The sequence below is a fragment of the Penicillium vulpinum genome, assembly GCF_028829585.1.
Source record: "Penicillium vulpinum strain IBT 29486 chromosome Unknown utg000004l_segment0_segment0, whole genome shotgun sequence".
Classification (NCBI taxonomy): Eukaryota; Fungi; Ascomycota; class Eurotiomycetes; order Eurotiales; family Aspergillaceae; genus Penicillium; species Penicillium vulpinum.
This window is the reverse complement of record NW_026643244.1, coordinates 2,140,718-2,159,807: the sequence shown is the minus strand read 5'-3', so window position 1 is coordinate 2,159,807 and position 19,090 is coordinate 2,140,718. Positions and strand designations below refer to the sequence as shown.

The following is a 19,090-nucleotide window of genomic DNA, read 5'->3' as shown; positions in this document are numbered from 1 at the left end:
CGATAAAGGGGGATGCAGAATGTCGTGGACTTGATTCACCTCGTTGTTACAGGCTATATCCGTGAAATTGACCAAGTTTACATAGCTCAATCCAGGAATAAGGCGGAGTTGGAGATGAGAACTTTTGGTATCTACAGTCTCCGCAAGCGTAAAATAGGCCTTGCTGATCCAGAATTTGGGGTATGAAATCCATGCAACGAAATCCAAAAATTCATGAGCAGATATTGCTCAAGACTATTTCTCCCTTTTGTAGTTCACACTCTCGCCACCTTTTGACCATCTATCCACTATCTGGTTAGGACTTCATGTTAAATGAATCAGGGTATTGATTCCCCTTACTGTATAGCAATTTGAGTGTGGTGATCTCAACTTTTTATTGTAGACTAGATTTGGGACGAAAGATCTGTTTCTGGTTGACAAATATAGTAGGAATCATAAACTTCGTGCGTCGTGGCGTCTCAGAAATCCGTATTTACGGCATAAAGTTGCGCGTTCTGCTGATTTAATACATGAAAAGGCAGTGAATACACGCATATTTTGAACATCTGGTGCGGGTGTGCCGCCAACTTGCCTTTGACTCGCTATTACACTGAGCCTAAAGAGTTAAGAATCCGCTTGTCTCCATTGAGATTGATTGGACCAGAGGCATCCTACCAAACTTCGTATTGGCTGCACTCATCTGTCCCTCATTTCATCGTCGGATAAATGCAGATGCGACGGCAAAGCCTCGACATCTTCATTATAATTTGAGGTTGTCATGGCACAGTTTGGGTAGCGTCACCGCTTGCTACAGTTGATCATCATTCATGGGAGCAGCTGGCGATATTCAAGTCGGTTGTCCGTCCATCTGCTGTAACCTCTCTTGTATCGATTCACGGTCACTAGTTTCTTCATCGTCTTTGTACTCTTGGAGCACAATGCTCCGCATAACGCGCCGGGGAGCGCGGCGGCCGGTGAACAATTCGAACTGAGCGAAACCCTGCTCCGGCAGAACATCAAGACCATCCAGAGCTACCCAACCGCGATGAGATAGGGCTCGTATCTGTTTCATGAGAGGGGTATTGAGGGGCTTGTATGCCAGCTAGAGAAATTGGTTAGGAATGAAATCTCGCATTCGGGTTGGTATAAGAGGTAAATGTAAACTTACATCAACAACAACGCCACCTGTCGGGCTCCCTAGCCATTGTGATGGGATGTGGAAGTTTGGTGCTGGCTCGCCGCCAATGCTATGAGCCGGAATTCCCGAGACGACAATGGTCGGCTGTTTGAAGTCTGCAGGCCAGGGGTCGGATAATGAAGCGATAATACGAACTGTGGGACGACCAGACCCTCTAGCCTCTTTTGAATGGAGATCTTGCCGGTTATAGTGGTGGGCTAGTCTCTCTGCATTGGCGAGTGTACGGTTGTAGATGAAGATATTTTGCACACCAAGATGGATCATAGAGTAAATTGCAGCGCGGGCCATCCCGCCAGATCCGATGACAAGACCTGCTGATGACGAGCGTATCGCATTTGCCGGGGACAAACCGCGGCGAATACAATTGCAAATTCCGATCCAATCGGTGTTATCACCATGAAGGCCCTTGATAGGGCCGGCACGGCTCTTTTGAAGAAAGACGGAAGATTCCTGAAGACGTGTGTCGTCCAGGTCATCGAGATTGCGGATTGGGATGAGGGTATTGATGGCGCCGATGGCTCGGGCATGCGTAGACATGGAGTGGAGCAGAGGGATACACTCTGTTTTGTACGGAAGACTGACACTTGATCCACCGAAATATTGATTTTCCACAAGGTCATTTAACCCTCGTAAAGTTGGTGATTGGCAAATCGAGTATTTGTGCGGTAAACCGCAGATTTTGAAAGCAGTGTTGTGCATCGCGGGCGACATACTATATGTTGTATTGGCGCCAAAAACAAAAAATTGCATCGGATCCAAGGCGAATGAGCTATAAAGCGCCTTCTGTGCTTCCCGGGCTGTGATACACGATCGTAGATGAGTTGGAAGTTCCACTTCTAAGGATGGATGTGTGACTGGAGAGAGGATAGGGTTGAAGCAGCGAGACATGCGGCCGAGAGGGCCGGTGTTATAGGCGATCAGAGAAAGACCAGCAACAGGCAGGCTTTGGATGCGATGGCGAAATCGTTGCACTGCAAGATTATCTTCAGGTGTCTCGGCTGGTTGGCACATTCGGACTATATCGCATCCTAGGCTCTTGGCCCGCTCATAAAGTTTCATATACTCATCACCATCCCAGCCCCCCGGCAGAGGATGGAAGGCTTCGAAGTGGCCAATGATCCTAGTTCGCCCACTTTCAGAGATGATCTGGGAAATGATATTGTCATCCCGGGTGAGGTCTACTGTAAGGAAACCAGGGGAGAGCCGTAAGCCATGTCGGACGAGGTTTAAGTAGGTTTCATCTGTAGATCTCACGGGAACTTTGTTAGGAGATGAAGATCCCGCGGAGTTGATGGTATAGCTTTCCACATGATAGATCAGCGGCACAATGATGTTGCGACGAATGACTGCTACTGCCTGGCTGATACTATCCGCAAGACTTGAGTTGAGGCCTGACTGACAAGAAGAGTCTGTTACATCAACTGCCAATTCAAAGGCATCAGCAGTGAATTCCAGCTGCTCAATATCCATATCCTTCTCACAGACCTTGGAGAATGGCACTGACACTGCAGATGTGTACATTCGGGATTCCACGGGCAACAGTGACAGTGGGAAAGATGCATGTTGGCTGTTAAGTTCTGCAATATCCCCTGTGATGAAGGCAATGAAGCGGAGAAAGTCCCGCTGAACTCGTTTCAACGTTAAAAACGGGGTGGGAGTATGGGATCTAGGTTCGGTTCTGTGCGCTGGTGATGAATGGTCGCTATCATTGTACATATCATCACTCCTAGCCTCTGATAGATTGAAAAACTCGAGATTCGAACACCCTCGATATATCGGGCCTGACAATTCTAGGAAATGTCGCACCTTTTGCGTATCCCAAACTTTGAGATACGACTGGATGCTCTCTGGGTCGCGAATAACGTGGATAACCGGATGTGTCTGCGCAAATTCCCTAAGAAGTCTTTGGCCGTTGCGTTCCATCGATCCAGCTCCACACGCAATCACACAACCCTCTTGGTTGTCTGCCAGCATCGACTCAAAGACCAAGGCTTCTTGTTGCCTGTAGACGGGTCCATCATTTTCCTTTTTGAATACAGCACGGGAGCATCCCACACTCTGGTGAAAGTAGCGGTCTGCATCGATCAATCGTCGTCCGGATGTTGCCGCAAGGATGACCGCCAGACTTGACTTTCCTGTACCACGGATTCCGATCAACACGACTGATGCATTCGGGCTGAAGGTGCGTGGTGTCCGAAGATGTTCATGTTCAAACAGTACTGGGGATCCGCGGTTCGAGTGCAATTCTCTCCACGACGATGGACGCGAATCTTCAAATGTTTCTCTATGTTCACTCGATCGACGAGAAGTGGGTCGGGATAGAAGGTGGACATTGGGAGAAGGCACGACGCCTGAGCTGTACTTTCGAGGCCCATCGCCTAAAGTTTCGACCTCGTGGAGCTTGCGCTTCGGCGGGCGTACCAACATGGACATGATGCATGGAGGATCCCACGTGCGGGAATATGATCAGGAGCAGGGTGGTCGAGGGCCCATTACCACTGACGGAAAGGTGGGATGGAAGGCTGCGGCAAGGTCTTGAGATACACGTGTGTGGAGGATCCGGAGATGTGGAGAGAACGAACCAATTTGGTAAGCGGGTTTTCTGAAGTTTTGCGGGGACCAAAATACTCGTCAAAATCGCGCCGGTCTGGAGGCCATACGTTACCATTACATAAGGCGGACGAGCACTCACCCGGGGACATTCGGTTTTCCTCTTCCCCGCGGGGGACTTGCGCTCAGATACGAACGTGCAAAACGGCTCGGGGAAATTATCCAAATTCCAGTGGCCTAGTCCGAATTGCGCCGCTAGTTTACTCGAAAATCAACTTCAATCTCATGACCTAAGGCTCAGTACATACGCGATTACCTTTTGCGAGACAGTGAGTGGCTCACCGCTAGCCAGGTATCCAACCTTCCCCGGAAGAATCCTGTTGGCAACAAACTTGGCTTGTGCTGCATCTCCCTCAACGTCGCACTTCGGTCCCTATATCGCTCCTCAAAAATCCTATTACACCCCAGTGAGTGGGGCTACCTTTTATGGCGTAGTCGCCCACTGTCCGTGTAGTCGCCTGTCGGCAAAAGATTCAACGCATATCACTTTGGAGAACATGCGCCCGAGTCTTCTAAGTGGATCGCAAATCAATCACCATGAGCGTTGAACAGCGGCAATCCACCGGCGCTAGCAGCAAATCCAAACGACGATGGACCGACCTAGAAGATGATGGGAAGGCAACGGGGGAACCAAAGCGTCAGCGAGTCTCACGGGCCTGCGATAGCTGCCGATCGAAAAAGGACAAATGCGATGGAATACAGCCAGTGTGCTCGACTTGTGCATCGCTCTGCCGACCCTGTACCTATAAGGCCAATCCAAAGAAGCGAGGCCTGCCCACAGGCTACATTCGATCGCTGGAGTTACTTTGGGGGCTGGTATTCCAAAGGATCCAAGGCAGTGAAGATGTCATGCGAGCTTTGATGCGATCAATCAATCTTCCAAGCCACCTGGCTACAATGGGCAAGGAAACGGAGGGGTCTGATGCATTGCTGGCTTCCTTCAAAAATAGCACAGTACTCAGAGACATTGAACGCATTCTGATAGTACTGGAGCAGCCGGAGGAGGAAAGGGAGCGAAATCTTCAGACATATAGCGAGGAAGAGACAACTTTAGATGTTGAAGGCATTCTTTCTTCCGCTGAAGCACAGGAATGGCAGATCCCGGAAGGCATGGAAACTCGTGAAACCCCATTACCAGGAGTATCGCCGACTCGCACAGCAGTCGGGGTCTCTCCTAGGAAAGTTACAGGACCACGCCCGACTACAGACTGCGGTATTCAAACAATTACACCAGACGACGGATACTCGTCTTCCGCTTTCCCACCGAATCCTGGTTATCCTCCATCGCTCTCCATGAAAACCCCTCTCCAACTCCCCTATAACGCATGGCCCCTATTTGATGTGTATTTCTCCTACACGCAGTGTTGGTTCCCTGTGCTCGAAAAGCACGACATACTCCGCACCGCTTTTCAATATACTGAAGGCAATGTATATTCATCGAGTTCAACCCCCGGGTCTGGAGAGCACGCGGCCTTGTGGGCTGTTCTCACTCTCGCATCCCTCCAGTACGCTTCTATCTCGGCCTCCAACCACGTGGAAGAGCAACCTAGTGATCAAATGACCCCATCACAAATGTATATTACTGCCCGACAATTCATTCCACCTGAGAGTGGCCCACACGAAATCGGGCACGTGCAAGCACTGTTGATCCTGGGTTTAGTCAAATTCGGACAGCAAGAATCAACTGGCTCCTGGATGCTTGTTGGTCAGGCTGTTCGCATCGCGCATATACTAGGTCTCAATCAAACTCCATATTCATCATCATCGAGAACTACGGCTGATGAAAAGCACCTTGGTCGAGCAAAACATGTGTTTTTGGGTTGCTTTGTTCTCGAGACCCTAATTGCTGAATCAATTTCGCAATGCCCATCGCTTCGAAAGGCAGACCTGGCCAGGGTAGGCTCTATCAGCGAGGATGGTCTCGAGGAATGGCACCCTTGGGAAGATCAAACTGGGCTACGCCCCGCCCAGTCCTCACGAGCATCTATGCAGCGAGGTCCTCTTCATGCGTTGAGCACATTTAACCGCCTCGTCAGCGTGGTATCCATTTTGAATGATCTATGCTGTTGCAAGCACGACCCGACTATATCTCGATCCCAGCTGGAGCAACTGGAGTTGCAATTACAGCGCTGGGTAACAGCATTGCCAAAGAGCTATCGTGTCGATCTACAAAATCGCCCTGTGAGACTGGCTTCCCCGCATATTTTCATCTTAGAGATGACATATGAAAGTGTTGTCATTGCTCTCAGCTCTCAAATTGCCATCCGTGAATATGATCAGAACATACCCGAACCGCCTCACAAAAATCGTGCTACAGAAAGCTCGAAAAGGCTTTTGCAATTGCTCCAGGCCTACATGGAGACATACAGCTTTTCGGCCACTGCACCAACCTTTGGTCTCATCCTTCGATTTGGCCTTCCGCGATCTATTTCCGGAGACCTCCCGTCAGATCTTGATATGGGGTTGCGAAACAACGTCCAGAATCTTTCCTCCCAGCTTTCTATGTTGTGGACTATGCCAGACCAACAAACTGCTAGTCAAAATGTATCCCACAGACCTCAGCTCTTGGATACTTCTCCTATGGTTTCACAGCATATTGATACCTCTAACGGTAGAGATATAACGATCCCGTCATCGTTCCCAATACCCACACCCTCACATCTCTTTCATGCCACACATGCGACACATTCACCCCAAAATAATACACATTCCGCGGTTGCCCCTGAAAACCCATTTCTCCCCACGCCTTGGCTCAGAACCACACAACATATCGAAGACATATCTCTTCTTCACACGCCGTCATCTCTAACATCCGTTGGGGGCGCTTCTGAAAATCCTCCACAACAAGATCACTTGGATGGCCCTCTTAACAATGGAAATCCCCATCCTACATCAGCACCTAGCAAATCCCATAATAGTACCGGGATGCTCACCGCGCTTTCGCCATCATATCATCAAAGTGCACAATACCATCCAACGGCATATCACGACACATCACTCAATATAGGTGGCAGCTTTCTTGATATGGATGGCTATTCACGTCCACGGAGGCAGCGGATTGCTCCTGATCTCGATGCATTATTTGACGAGCTGGCGTCCTTGGATGGTGCAGAAAAGTAAGCATTCATCTCCTGTCTTCTTTGCACGGTAACTGACTTTAATCCCCTATAGAGCCGACAATCAACCAGAATTCATGCAAAACCTAGGTTTTGTCTCTGATGCGGGTATTCCTGAGCTCTACTCGTTCTCTGGTCAGATCGAGCCTTTCTTGCTAGCACAGACCCAGCAGCTACCCAATAATGGCACTCCCTCTGATATGCGACGAGAGTCCCAGCCTCTTGCCATGTCAGGAACCCCCAAGCGATGATGTCCTGTCGGATCTCTATTCCAATGATCCGAATGTCGTGGGGATACCCTATCGCCGCTGGCCGGCCTCGTTAGCCTCTAGTCCGCTACCCATCTGGGTCATGAAGAGCAAGAGCTATACATCTAGTCCCTGGATTGCATATTCAGTTCTCACATTAGAAACCTCAAAGCGGAGTCCCAACTATTTTCTGTGCATGTATGTATGTGTTAATGCACGGCACATCGCCACAATACACAAAGCTATTACAGGCCAAGCAACTGGTGGTACAATATAAATCCCATGACGAATATGAGATTACTATGTAGATAATCTAAGAATTCATCTCCCAAATTATCTATTCTCTTACGAAAAGTAGGTGGAAATTCTGACGGCTGAGTAGTGATTGTAGATAGCCGCAATACCTCAACACCCTTCAGGGCCAGTAATCAAACTTAAAGCTAGCGAATAAGCAGAATGAGTTGAAATAGTTGAATTCCCAACCCAAGATAACTTTTTTTCCCTGATTGAAATTAGATCGATCTCATCTTCACTTGACAGGCTCTTCCTGCTCCAGGTACTCAAAAATGGTGTTGCCGAGGGAGCTGAGACCTTCCTCAATTCTATCCATACGCTCAGTCAACTCTTGGATTTACTCGTCCATGGTGGTAATCGTAGCCGTTAAGATAGTGGCATTATCTCGTATCTATCCTTCGGCACCATAGGGGAAGGTGACCTCATGCTACTGGCTTGTTTCCTCTTTTGTGGAGCCAAAATTGGCTTCCAGAGTGATGGTATTGTCTTGTAGGTATTGTTTAACACTACTGACGAGGTAAAGCTCACGCTCTAAGCGGGTTTCCTCGTTAATCGCGGTAAGAGTGAATTCCAGAATGTCGAAGCTGGCTTCCAGATATCGTTCAGCGCCACGAGCGAGAAAGATCTCATGATTTAGGTGGGCTTGCTCGGACTTGATGAAAGAGATAGGATTTCGGCTTATTCTGGACTTGAGTTAGGGGGAACACGGTCCCGCGGTCTCAGTGGACCTGCAAAAGCGTTGTCCGCATTTATTCTAGCAAGAAATGTTAGCGCCAACTGCTTCCCATGCTGATATCCCTCGAGGTAACTTACGGCGGCATCGTGAAGATTGTCGATAGGTAGATCGTGGAATATATTGTGGAGGTTTGGCGACAGATGCGATCCAAAAAAGGGAGTAGCAGAAGAAGAGTAAGAGGAGTGAAAACAAGGAATGGTACAGACATGTCGGGCAAACAATCAAACCACTATATTGCCTTTCACTATGTCGCGTTTGGAGCAGATTATGGAAAGTCTACTTGACCTTCCAATATTCTCAATGGGTGGTATGTGCTATACATTTTTATAGAAAAGTACATTGAAATGCAGATTGGTCATCAAGATGCAAAACAAATGAGCACTAGATGAGGCAAAATAGGGAGTGTGGGGATGGTGATCTACCTACTACCATGAAGCTTTCTAAATAGCTTCACTGGAAAAAAGGAACCAAGATCTGAAAGCCGAAAGGAAACTTAAATTGGCAAAGAGAGGTCTGAAAAACTGCATGTAAGCAAGTACATAATGCTTCAATGCATCAGTAGTAGTTGGCGATACTCGTGTTCGTATGAAGCATGCCATCACAAAAGAATTCCCAACACAATCACAATGCAGCCTTAGGCTCCTTCTCCTTCTCCTCGAAATTAACACAAACATGCTCAACAGCAACCTTATACCCATAAACCCCAAGACCAACAATAATCCCCGCAGCCTTATCACTGAAGTACGAGTGATGTCTCCAGGGCTCGCGCGCATGGACATTGCTCACATGGAGCTCAATAAATGGAATAGCGACTCCGAGCAAGGCATCACGGATCGCAACGGAGGTATGCGTGTACGCACCCGGGTTGATGATGATACCGTCGACCTTGCCACGCGCCGCCTGGATACGGTCCACGATTGCGCCTTCGTGGTTTGACTGGAAGGACTCGAGTACGGCACCATGGCTAGCAGCAACCTCGCGGCTGTTTAATTCTACATCGGAGAGTGTTGTGTGTCCGTAGATGTGCGGCTCGCGTGTGCCCAGAAGGTTCAGGTTGGGGCCGTTGATTAGGAGAATGGATTTGCCCATTTTGGGTTGTTCTGGTATCAGCGGAGTTGGGGGATTCGAAAGTGGTTTGTGAAGTGGAATCGGATGGCTGAATATTGAGAGATGAGATTGAATTGTAAGCGTCTAATAATTGCACGTCGGATATAGTCTTGTTATACTCTTCTCCTTTGGTGTTCTCTCCGCATTTTGCCTGGCCCGGCAGAGCGCTTTGCCGTAGATTTTGTGGGGACGTCGACCATTTGCCTGTTGTTTCATTGGATGGAATTGTAACCATTTTCCGATGATCTCATCGAGTACTTATCCATATAGGAACAATAGCGTTGGTCAAATATATACCTCTTTCGAGTGTAGCTGCCCAGGCAAAATCGATTATAATTTTCTTTCAAATATTAGTTGACCGAATCTTTTGACTCGAGGGGGAAACTGAATCGCTTCTCATAAACCCAGTACAAGCACACGCTGAACCCATACAACCAAGTCAATCAACCAAGCCATACCCCCATACATATCCTTGTATCTAGATAGATACTTCGCAGACATTCAATGGAATTGCAGAACATGCAATAGTCCGCAACCGTTTCCGTTCCACAAGCTTGCTAGTACCGGTATGAAACACATCTTCCCCTGTAACAAGTTCGATCTTCAACTGATGGTGCACAGTAATTCCCTTTACCATTTTGCCCGAGGGGAAAGAAAGTTCCTCGGGAAAACTACACTGTGGAGCATGGTCAGCCCTATCAGTGCCGATCCCATATGCGACAAGGTCAATGTCATCCACAGCCATTGCCCGTTTTGGAATTGTAAACCCAAACGGAATGCAAATAGCTGGCTTCTCTCCTCCCTTTCCCTCGACATTATATCCATGCAGTTGTTTGACGTATGGATTGATGCCAGATCCCCAGTACCCTTTTATACTTCCATCACATAATTTGCGCACCGACTGTCGTTCACAGATAGAATATTTCTCATCTGGGCTGTCAGGCTTGCTCATGACCTTGACTATCTCTTCGGCATGCCACCTCAGCTCTCGTACCACAAGATGACAGAGCTCTGTTTCTCGATCCGCTGGGGCTGTCTTCCAATGAGTATGGATTGTAGCTGTGAATGAGATCCTCGGCCCAGACCTCGGTGTTGAATTTTGTGTTAGGGTCATTCTTTGTATAGCGTTCGAGGTTGGGAAGGATAGGTGATGTTGAGTTTTTGTCAGATCAGACTGAATCATCTGGCGGTTGAGTCTTAAGGGCCGACGGTGGGTGATAATCCTATGTTTTGATGTCGCTGCTGTGGCTTCTATCGTGTAGGTGATGGTTCCAAGAGGCGTTTTTGTTGTTGCGGGTATATTCGTTGGAATGTCCAGGCAGAAGTAGGAGTTTGAGACAATGCTCCCTGGAGAAGTCTCAAATCTTTCTTTAGACAATATTGGCAGAGAAACATCTCCAAGGGTCCGTTCAATGCTTGGTTCAAGCTGGGTTGAGTTGCTCGTTCGATTGTAGAATGAAGGACACGAAATCCGCCGAGTACTTTTGCTGTCGGTTGTGGATGTAAAAACTTGAATGAGCCGAACGTGGACCTCAGTCACATTGATCAGGGGCAAAAATGAAGTTGCTGAGAGAATGACATGCCCTGACAAGGCAGAAAGTTCATGCTTTTCATGGCACTGGCTATTGATATAGTGGATAGAAGGAGCAGCAAGCTCAAGATTGAGAGGATTCATGATGCTGGCAAGGGAGATTATTATCATGCAAGTTCTATTTACTACTTCGTATTTAAATGCTTATAGAAACAACACACAGAGAAACAGACAGTCGTTCTGTACTTCTATTGATACCAGCGATCCTTGCCAGAAGAGGCAGCCAAGACGGAAGGATTGAGTTTATTATGGGGCCCTCTAGCCTTTTTTTGGCGTTCAATTTTGATGTCTACATTAGTTACTTATGAGAGAATCGCTATAAATTACCTAGTTAAGTAGTTAGACTAATAGTTCGAAACAATTAGAATTTCCCCATGTATTTACATATCATTTGTGATTTTGTATATACTGCACGGAGTACGGAGTATGCTATGATTTGATCCACTCAAGTGGAGAGCACGCCATGTGAAAGCCTGAATAGGTTTAGCGCAGTTCAACTCCCCAAAGGCATCAAATTCCCTTTTTTGTGTATCACATGACTCCATGACTCGAAAATAAGCACTGTCCATATCAACACCCTAGTCCGATTACAAGGTTCTCTGTGGTTCCCGGCAGAAAGTCGAATGGAATAGACAAATGTCCGCAGGTTCTACGGAACAGTTGGCTTTTAAAGGTACGGATCTCATCTCGTGTTAGAGCGGGGCATCCTAACATTATCAGATTGTCCAACTTGTCAAAGGCGGCGTATCAAGTGTGATCGGGGCCTTCCCGGCTGCCGTAAATGCGGGAAGCGCAATATGGAATGCCCTGGCTACGGCCTACAGCTCAAATGGGTCCAAGGCGTCGCCAGTCGCGGTAGTCTGCGGGGCAGAGCGTTTCCTTCCCTCGATGCTCCTATCACGGTATCACACTCACCCCATCCTTCGTCGGATAGTCTAATAGACACGCATACTACTGGCAGCGACATAAATGCTCTAGATCGGTACAGCCATTCCACGACACGTTTCTTACCATCGAAGCATGTTCCATCCCCCGTTTCAGAATTTTGCTTATCGCAAGCTCGACCGTTGCATGTTTCACGGTTGCTCTCCTGGTTCAACGACCGAGTCGCCCATCGACTTGCGTGGGTTCCGCAACAAAATGCATGGCGTCAGATGATTCTGCCAATGGCCGAGAGCTCTGAAACAGTTCTTTCTTCCATCCTCGCTATCGCCGCCCATGACCTCGCGTCGGAATATCCTCCAAATGACCTGGGACACGGAACATTCCAGCAGATGTCAAAAAGCTATCAAAATAAGTCTCTTGTCCTTTTAGCTCAAGAGTTGAACAACCTTTCCACGTCATCTACATCGGCATTAGAAGCAAGCACAACCTCTGCCTACACCCTTGCATCTGTGATTCTTCTCTGCAATAATGAGTTTATGAAACCACAAGGCGCCGGGTGGAGGGTTCATCTCTCCGCTGCGAGGGAGATTATCCTGGCGGCAGGGAACCGATCGAGCCGGCACCACGAGCTGGCCTCCATCGAAGAGTTTCTCATGTTAGAATTCTATGAGGCTTCCGTGTGGGCTGATTTGACGACATTTGAGAACTACAGCATGACGGCCAAGGCTCCACCTATTAGTGCCAAGAACGCAGTCTTCACTGACTTCATTCGGGTCATTGACCAAATCACCCGTCTTGAGCGTCTGAGGTTTTTCTGTGGGTCGATCGATCAAGATTCATTATATGGCCCAATGCAAGACATCCATTCGCAGATTGAGTCGGCTAGAAGCAGCATGATGCGTCTCAGTGGATCCATTCACTTCTCATCTGAAGCTGATCAACATGGCTTTGAACTGGTAGTGTGGATGTACTACCACGCAACTCTCATTTACAGCCACCAAGCTTTATCGGAGGATGCTACTGATAGTGATCATGTTCGCAAGTCTCGGGATGAAATCCTCCGTTATGTACAATTTCTCTCCGAGACTCGCGACGGCATGTTCGCCCAGGACCTTGTCTGGCCACTTTTCATGGCTGGAACTGAACTTCGAGGATATCCTACCGGTCAAAGGATTATTCAGGAATGTTTCGGCAATGTCATGCGTATCAGTCGCACTCTGGACAGAGCGCGTGTACTCTCATTCGTTGAGACTTGGTGGAATGAGCCTGAAACCCATTCATCTTGGATCGACATGGCTCGAAAGCAATCCCAATCTTCGCAATGCGACATCCTCATTGTATGATAGGTGGAAGCTAAGCATCCCAAGAGATCATCTCGATGATTGTTTCTACGAATCATGACTTATAAAGCACAAAATTCCATTAGGGATTCAGAATAACCTCAAAATACTTGCAATTTCAGAAGGCTACCAATTTTTATCCCGACTTCGAATATCCGCAAGTTGTTGCACACAATTCGCTCTAAATAAAGAGTTCAAAGTGGTGGATTAGGACACACACACTATATTAACAGGCTTAATATGAAGAGCAACTCTAAAACCTTGAACAGTGACCAGCTGCGGCTATCTGTATATTTTGTGAGCTCATTGGGGAAGGAGATTTCATTAATTATAATCACTAGAGGTACCTAGCTCAGCGTTTACTTTTCCTAGATATCCAGATCCACTGGAAGGGTCTCAATCCAGCCGAAGGTCATTCTACAGCCTAGAATGGTAGATCCTACAGATAGATACACAGTCCTCCGAAGATCTATTGAAGGGAACATCCAACCCCAGTATGTCGTAAATGCTGCACCAGACAACTAGACTAAAACGGATGTCATTGTCGCATAGTACACTGGTGGTATTAGTGTGACCTGGCTCAGACCCTTCCATCTCCCACTTCTCTCCCTCCCTATCTCCATTTCTCCATTTCCCCATTTCTTCATATCTCCATTTCCTCCCTGTATCATCCCCTCGCTCCAAATTCAATTGATGGTGTATTATTCATAGCCAGTTACCCGATATTTTTGTCGACTCTGGCTGGGTTTCTCGTCTTCCAGCCTCGTTTTCGTCATTGGCTGATACCCATCGTCTTCCAACACCTAGATCCATTGCCTCAAGGCCTATCAGTTCCCCGTCGTTCTCCCCGAGCCCTATATGTTGAGACTGTTGGAGGAGATCTGTTCGGTGTATAAAGTTGGCTACGTAGCGGATAGCCTACGGGTTGGATACGACCTTGTCGTGATGCACGTCCTTAACTCCCACTTTATCGAGTTGTCTCCGCATTTTCACACGAAGCCTGGTGTACAACGGACATTGCATCAAGGTATGCCTCGGTGTTTGTGAGCCGGCGTCACAACTGAATTGGTCTATTTCCGATACTTTGGTTTTGAACAAGAAGTGTCGAAAACCGATCCTCATCGTGCGCATCTGGATCAGAATGGCGCGATGCGGTTTTCTCAGACCTTCGTACAGATGAAGTGTCTCCTTATTCGGTGCCTATACCAGGCAATTTGCAGGAGCTGATGTCCTCTCTCGCTCCCACTGTTTTTTCCACCTCTCTGGGATACGCTGACGTACCTCTCTTTTAGCAGCTGCGGTAAGGCGGATTATCGGGTTGAAGTCCTGAGGCCTCTCCCCACTCTTCCGTGATGATTCACAAGTCCGATGTGACAGACATGCAATGTAGAATTGATACAGTAATGAGAGTATTGTCGGGGCCAGAAAGGCTCATTTTGGCCAGGCAACTAGGTTCAGGCAAGAAGGCATGGGGTCACTCCAAAGACGTTGATGTCCCTCGCTGTCTTCGGGACCACCGAGAAAAAGAAAAGACACGGTGAGGCGTCGAAAGGTCGCTTCTAGCCAACTAGAAATTGATGGTTCGGATGTTTGGAGGATTTCCCTGTACATTGAGGAAGTCCCAAAGAGGTCATGTCAGAGACTTACTTACGTATATGAATTATATATCAATATTAAAAAAAAAAGTAAAAAAAAGAGGAGGTGCTTCCAAACCCACGAACCTACCCCGTTGGGACCGCCAACCCCCTTTGAAGTAGGACTCAGTCATAATTACCCTGCGGGTGTGGAGAACATCGTCCGTCTGCCTTGGTCAGCCTTAAGAATAATGCCGAACGGCATTAGCAGGTTGGCACCTTCAGCATCGCAAGAGAGAGTTCAGACCCCCATCCACTGAGCTAACCGAGGCAGGTTTGGAAGTAACAGCTTATGTTTAAAGTTACATATATAGGAACATTTCCTAATTGGGACATTACTGGCCAGGGTTCGATTCCCCAGTCTGGTTTTCATGTAAATTACGGCTTCCAGTCACCACATTCCAATTAGGAAGCTGCAAGCATTACATCCAATAAACTACATATGTAACAAACGAATGGACTCTCATCATATAGTTCAAGTGGATACTTTGCGAGATTTTGGAACACTTCATTGGCTCTTATTGTTTTGCGTCACTGCCAAGACCTCGATGGACTACTACCTACAAAGTACTCCGTACAATGAACTGAAAGAGCTAGAATCCTATCTGATAAAAATAGATATTACCATCTATTCCTCTTGGATCCTCACATAAGAAGTAGGGGGTGGTATAATGCTCGCAAAGTGAGACGATCTCTTGGTAGGCAGTGCTCCGCCGCAAACGATAGTTCGACACGCCTATACAATCCCAGGTTGTCTTGTTGACCAGCTCGACAGGGACTTTAGGCACGTACATTCTGAACACATTGATAAAGAGCCCATCAATGTCGCATATGCATTGCTTTAACTGCAAAAAAAGATAGCGCAACAAGCCACAACAAAAAAATAACTTCTACCACCTGCCCTCAATCAGCACGCTGATTCCACCCAACCAGGCCTCAGCCTACCTACGGAGTCCCTCCAGACCTTCTAAAAAGACTGCAATCGTGATAACCCACAAGGCATGAATAGTAAACTTCAATCTTCCACTCAGCCTTCATCCCAGACCTCTACGACATAACAAACCTCATAAGCCTCACAACCTCCACCCCAACATCCAAAACCATACCGGAAAACCGTATCACAACAACCCTCCCAACGCCAAACGGATATGCGAACGGCAAATACATCACCGAGCGCATGCTCTCGCACGCCGTGCAGACGCATTTGACAGACGCGTCATTCGCGCGCGTCGACCAGATCCCCGGTGTGACGCGTTCGCCCGGCCTCTAGGAATAAGTCCACGGGTCCACGGGTAGTTCCGGGCTTAGTAATAAGTTCTGTAGGCGCGTTGCTGGAGACGCTGGGACCCACTTTGGGACAGATGGATTTGAATGCCTGTTGATTTACTCCCGGAGGTTCTGGTTAATCTTGCGCTGCGGGATTTGGACGATACTTTGCGTGGGCAGAGACAATATATTACTCTTTTCCATCAATTGAATTTGTGTTTGGAGGTATGGGATTGTTGCGCTCGGAGATTGGGTTTGTTGATCTGTCTACGTAGGTGCAGAGTGTTAGATTGGATATTGAGAATTCCGAGGCGTTAGGGGGAGAACTGAAAGACTTTTTGGAGATGAACTTAGCTTCCAGATTGTTGGGATGTTCTGAAGGAGTTGTTGCTTCGGCTGGTACTGAGCCAGATAATGCCTTGAACACGCGACGAACAGCGGAAATTGGTGGAAAGCTTAGGGATATCCAAAGGGTAGGGGTTAGATCTCATTGAGTTTAGAAATACGGTGAGGAATGGTTGTGTCTGTTGAGTGGTTGAGATGGTATGTGTTCTAATATTCTATATATGCATGCTGTACTCCGTGGATATATATTTCTAAAGAACTCCATTTACAACTTCGACTTTACATCTTTTCACCACCAATTTCAACCTAAAATATGTAAGCGTCATGTGCCTTGAAGTAATGACAACATAATATCTAGACCTTCACTCGTTAGGGCGAACCTCATATTCAAGATACTGGCGTTGAGTGAGAATTTGCGGTCCAAGCTCACAGTATAGAAGACTACATGTAAGTACAATCTTAGAAACATCAAGTACAATTGTCTCTCTATACAAGCGAAATGCTTTGGAGATAAATTCATTCAATAAATAGGAAAAATTAGTGGGAAAAAAGAAACCATATTAACCGTAGAACACCCCAGCTATGACGTTGTTGAAAGACAACACACAAGACCACGAGGAAAATGGCCACAATGCAAAGAGATAAACCACCATCTATTTTGACAGACAACTGAGACTTTTGCTCCAACCCTACACCGCAATCGGAGTAGCGTGTTGTGCTTTTATCTTTCTCTTTATTTTCTCTTGGGTCAGACCTGTTGGTCCAACCTCGTCTGTGGTCGTCCAAGACCACGGCTTTTGATTTGCTTTCATCGGTTATATTAGGTTTCGGCGTAGGTAGACTCCGAAGATATTGTTGAATTTCTGGAGTACCATGTTAAGCGTTTCTTGCAATTGCAAGAATGAGGTAAAGGCGTAGGTGGGATTTTGTCAGAATCATGAGAGATTAATAGCGCTGACAAAGTGTTCAGAAAAATGAAGTGCCGGAGGATTGATCGGCGTCATTTCGTAGGAATAGGAGAGGATCGGAATCGGAACTGGAGGAGGCTTTACGCTTCCGATGCCCAGCGGGCCTCGCGCAGCGGCATCTCCTCCCCAGCCTGCTTGCGGCTTCCGTCTACCTCGCGCTTCCACGCGTAGTACTCGCCGAGACGGACCTCAGCGTAGCTGGCATAGTCGAAATCAATCTGGGAGATTTGCGCTTGGATGAGTGCCCAAACACCCCTGAGAGATATTAGCATGATATAGCTATGACGCTAGGTTTCCAATCGTATCCACTCAACTCACCAATAGAGACCCGGGATGCCACGGAAGCGGTCAACATCCTCGTACAGCCGGTCGATAATCTCAGCCTGGGATGAAGCATCGAGACCGCGCTGCTCACAGTAGCTTTTTGTGTACTCAGTAAGGAACTGACGGCGCACAGACTTCGTGGGCATCATGTTGTAATCGCAGTCGTAGCCACCCCATTCAGCAAGGTGGTTCGAGATATCGAAGGCTGCGGGTGCGGGGACGGCATATTCATAATCGATGAAGTTGACAGGCGCAATACCGTCTTTGGGGGTTGGAACACCATTTTCGCTCGGAAGGACAATGACGTTTGCACAGAGAAGATCGCAGTGGGAGAAAACGAGCTGTAAATCCAACAGTTAGCCATATAGTCAATAACGCAATCCGCGTTTCCAGCAGATCGAGGCCAGGAGCCACATACACCGTCTTCACCAATTCCCTTTCCATCATCCAGAATATCCAAAACCCACTGCAGCTCTGCTTGCAGACTCAACCGGCGAGCACGCTGTTCAGGCGTGATGACTGGCAAAGCCAACACCCACTTCTGCAGCACAGCCCACATAGACGGGCCCGCGCGCCGAGGCTGAATTACGGTGATCTCATCGTCCTGGAAGTCCGCGATTTCGGTCACAGAGGTATCCTTGACAGCCGCGGCTGCGTTACTAGGTAGGACAGCGTGCCACTGCGCCAGGCGGCGTGCGACACCGCGCCAGATGGGCGGGGAGACTAGATCCTGGTGACCGCAGGGCCTCCCACGGATGAAGCGGTAGAGCAGGCCGTTTTTGAATCGAGCGAGGAGGGGCGGGGCAAGGCCGCGGCTAGCCAAGAGTGCGTGGGACTTGGTTTCTCCTAAGGATAATTGATCTACTTCAGCATATGTCGCAATGGGCAAGAAAGGCGCAGAGGGGCTTGTGTTTTGTTTGAGAAGTGAGGGTTTTGACGAAGATTGTCCGTCGGGGGATTTTGCTCGTACTTTCACGGTCTATGAGGATTTCTGTGCCATTTCCGTACGCCCTCATCAGCACTGCCTCATTGTCTATTTGTTCCTCCGTCAGGCCGGGTTTCAGGTTGATAATTTTCAAGAGCTAGGGAGCTGTTAGCCTCGGTAGGATTTAGATGGTCTTATTGCTGGTGCTGTAGAAAGCGACACTAGGAAAGAGAGACGCACGGTATTGGTGATGCCGTCGGTGAACCGCACAAACTGAATGTTGTTACCAGGACCCTCCCAGTCGGGGTTGAGGGTCAGGATTAGCCTGAGAGCAGATGCTTGGGAGTCCGCATGGCTGTAGGATAGGGGAATGTATCGGAATTCTGGCCTTATGGCCGTCTGAGTCTCTGTCGAGCCCATGTTGAACTTGAGTGTCGCGGTGGAAAAAGGGGTATGGGCGCGAGTTGGTTTGGGTGATCTTGTGCTATTTAATTAATTCACAAGTTCGTGAGAGGCACCGCCTC

The 19,090-nt window shown here is 48.0% G+C and overlaps 8 protein-coding genes across 8 annotated transcripts; 3 read left to right on the top strand and 5 right to left on the bottom strand.

The window, feature by feature from the left end:
* Positions 1–826: 826 nt before the first annotated feature.
* Positions 827–3,610, bottom strand: N7479_009362 (putative quinate pathway repressor protein QutR; the record flags this gene model as incomplete). Its single annotated transcript, XM_057257055.1, has 2 exons — positions 827–1,081; positions 1,148–3,610. 2 exons carry the CDS (start codon positions 3,608–3,610, stop codon positions 827–829), a joined length of 2,718 nt encoding a protein of 905 aa, XP_057104513.1.
* Positions 3,611–4,324: 714 nt separating this feature from the next.
* N7479_009361 (putative C6 transcription factor QutA) lies at positions 4,325–7,154 on the top strand (the record flags this gene model as incomplete). The annotated part of the gene is made up of 2 exons (XM_057257054.1): positions 4,325–6,903; positions 6,959–7,154. The coding sequence occupies 2 exons, from the start codon at positions 4,325–4,327 to the stop codon at positions 7,152–7,154; spliced, it is 2,775 nt and encodes a 924-aa protein (XP_057104512.1).
* Positions 7,155–7,872: 718 nt separating this feature from the next.
* Positions 7,873–8,266, bottom strand: N7479_009360 (uncharacterized protein; the record flags this gene model as incomplete). Its single annotated transcript, XM_057257053.1, has 2 exons — positions 7,873–8,128; positions 8,259–8,266. The coding sequence occupies 2 exons, from the start codon at positions 8,264–8,266 to the stop codon at positions 7,873–7,875; spliced, it is 264 nt and encodes an 87-aa protein (XP_057104511.1).
* Positions 8,267–8,802: 536 nt separating this feature from the next.
* Positions 8,803–9,270, bottom strand: N7479_009359 (type II 3-dehydroquinate dehydratase; the record flags this gene model as incomplete). The annotated part of the gene is made up of 1 exon (XM_057257052.1): positions 8,803–9,270. The coding sequence occupies one exon, from the start codon at positions 9,268–9,270 to the stop codon at positions 8,803–8,805; it is 468 nt and encodes a 155-aa protein (XP_057104510.1).
* Positions 9,271–9,766: 496 nt separating this feature from the next.
* N7479_009358 (uncharacterized protein) lies at positions 9,767–10,963 on the bottom strand (the record flags this gene model as incomplete). Its single annotated transcript, XM_057257051.1, has 1 exon — positions 9,767–10,963. One exon carries the CDS (start codon positions 10,961–10,963, stop codon positions 9,767–9,769), a length of 1,197 nt encoding a protein of 398 aa, XP_057104509.1.
* A 713-nt stretch (positions 10,964–11,676) lies between these two features.
* On the top strand, positions 11,677–13,107 carry N7479_009357 (uncharacterized protein; the record flags this gene model as incomplete). The annotated part of the gene is made up of 1 exon (XM_057257050.1): positions 11,677–13,107. One exon carries the CDS (start codon positions 11,677–11,679, stop codon positions 13,105–13,107), a length of 1,431 nt encoding a protein of 476 aa, XP_057104508.1.
* A 2,632-nt stretch (positions 13,108–15,739) lies between these two features.
* N7479_009356 (NRPS-like enzyme) lies at positions 15,740–16,008 on the top strand (the record flags this gene model as incomplete). The annotated part of the gene is made up of 2 exons (XM_057257049.1): positions 15,740–15,746; positions 15,770–16,008. The coding sequence occupies 2 exons, from the start codon at positions 15,740–15,742 to the stop codon at positions 16,006–16,008; spliced, it is 246 nt and encodes an 81-aa protein (XP_057104507.1).
* A 1,389-nt stretch (positions 16,009–17,397) lies between these two features.
* On the bottom strand, positions 17,398–18,986 carry N7479_009355 (putative ethanolamine kinase; the record flags this gene model as incomplete). Its single annotated transcript, XM_057257048.1, has 5 exons — positions 17,398–17,572; positions 17,636–17,982; positions 18,060–18,487; positions 18,612–18,723; positions 18,807–18,986. 5 exons carry the CDS (start codon positions 18,984–18,986, stop codon positions 17,398–17,400), a joined length of 1,242 nt encoding a protein of 413 aa, XP_057104506.1.
* Positions 18,987–19,090: the final 104 nt, after the last annotated feature.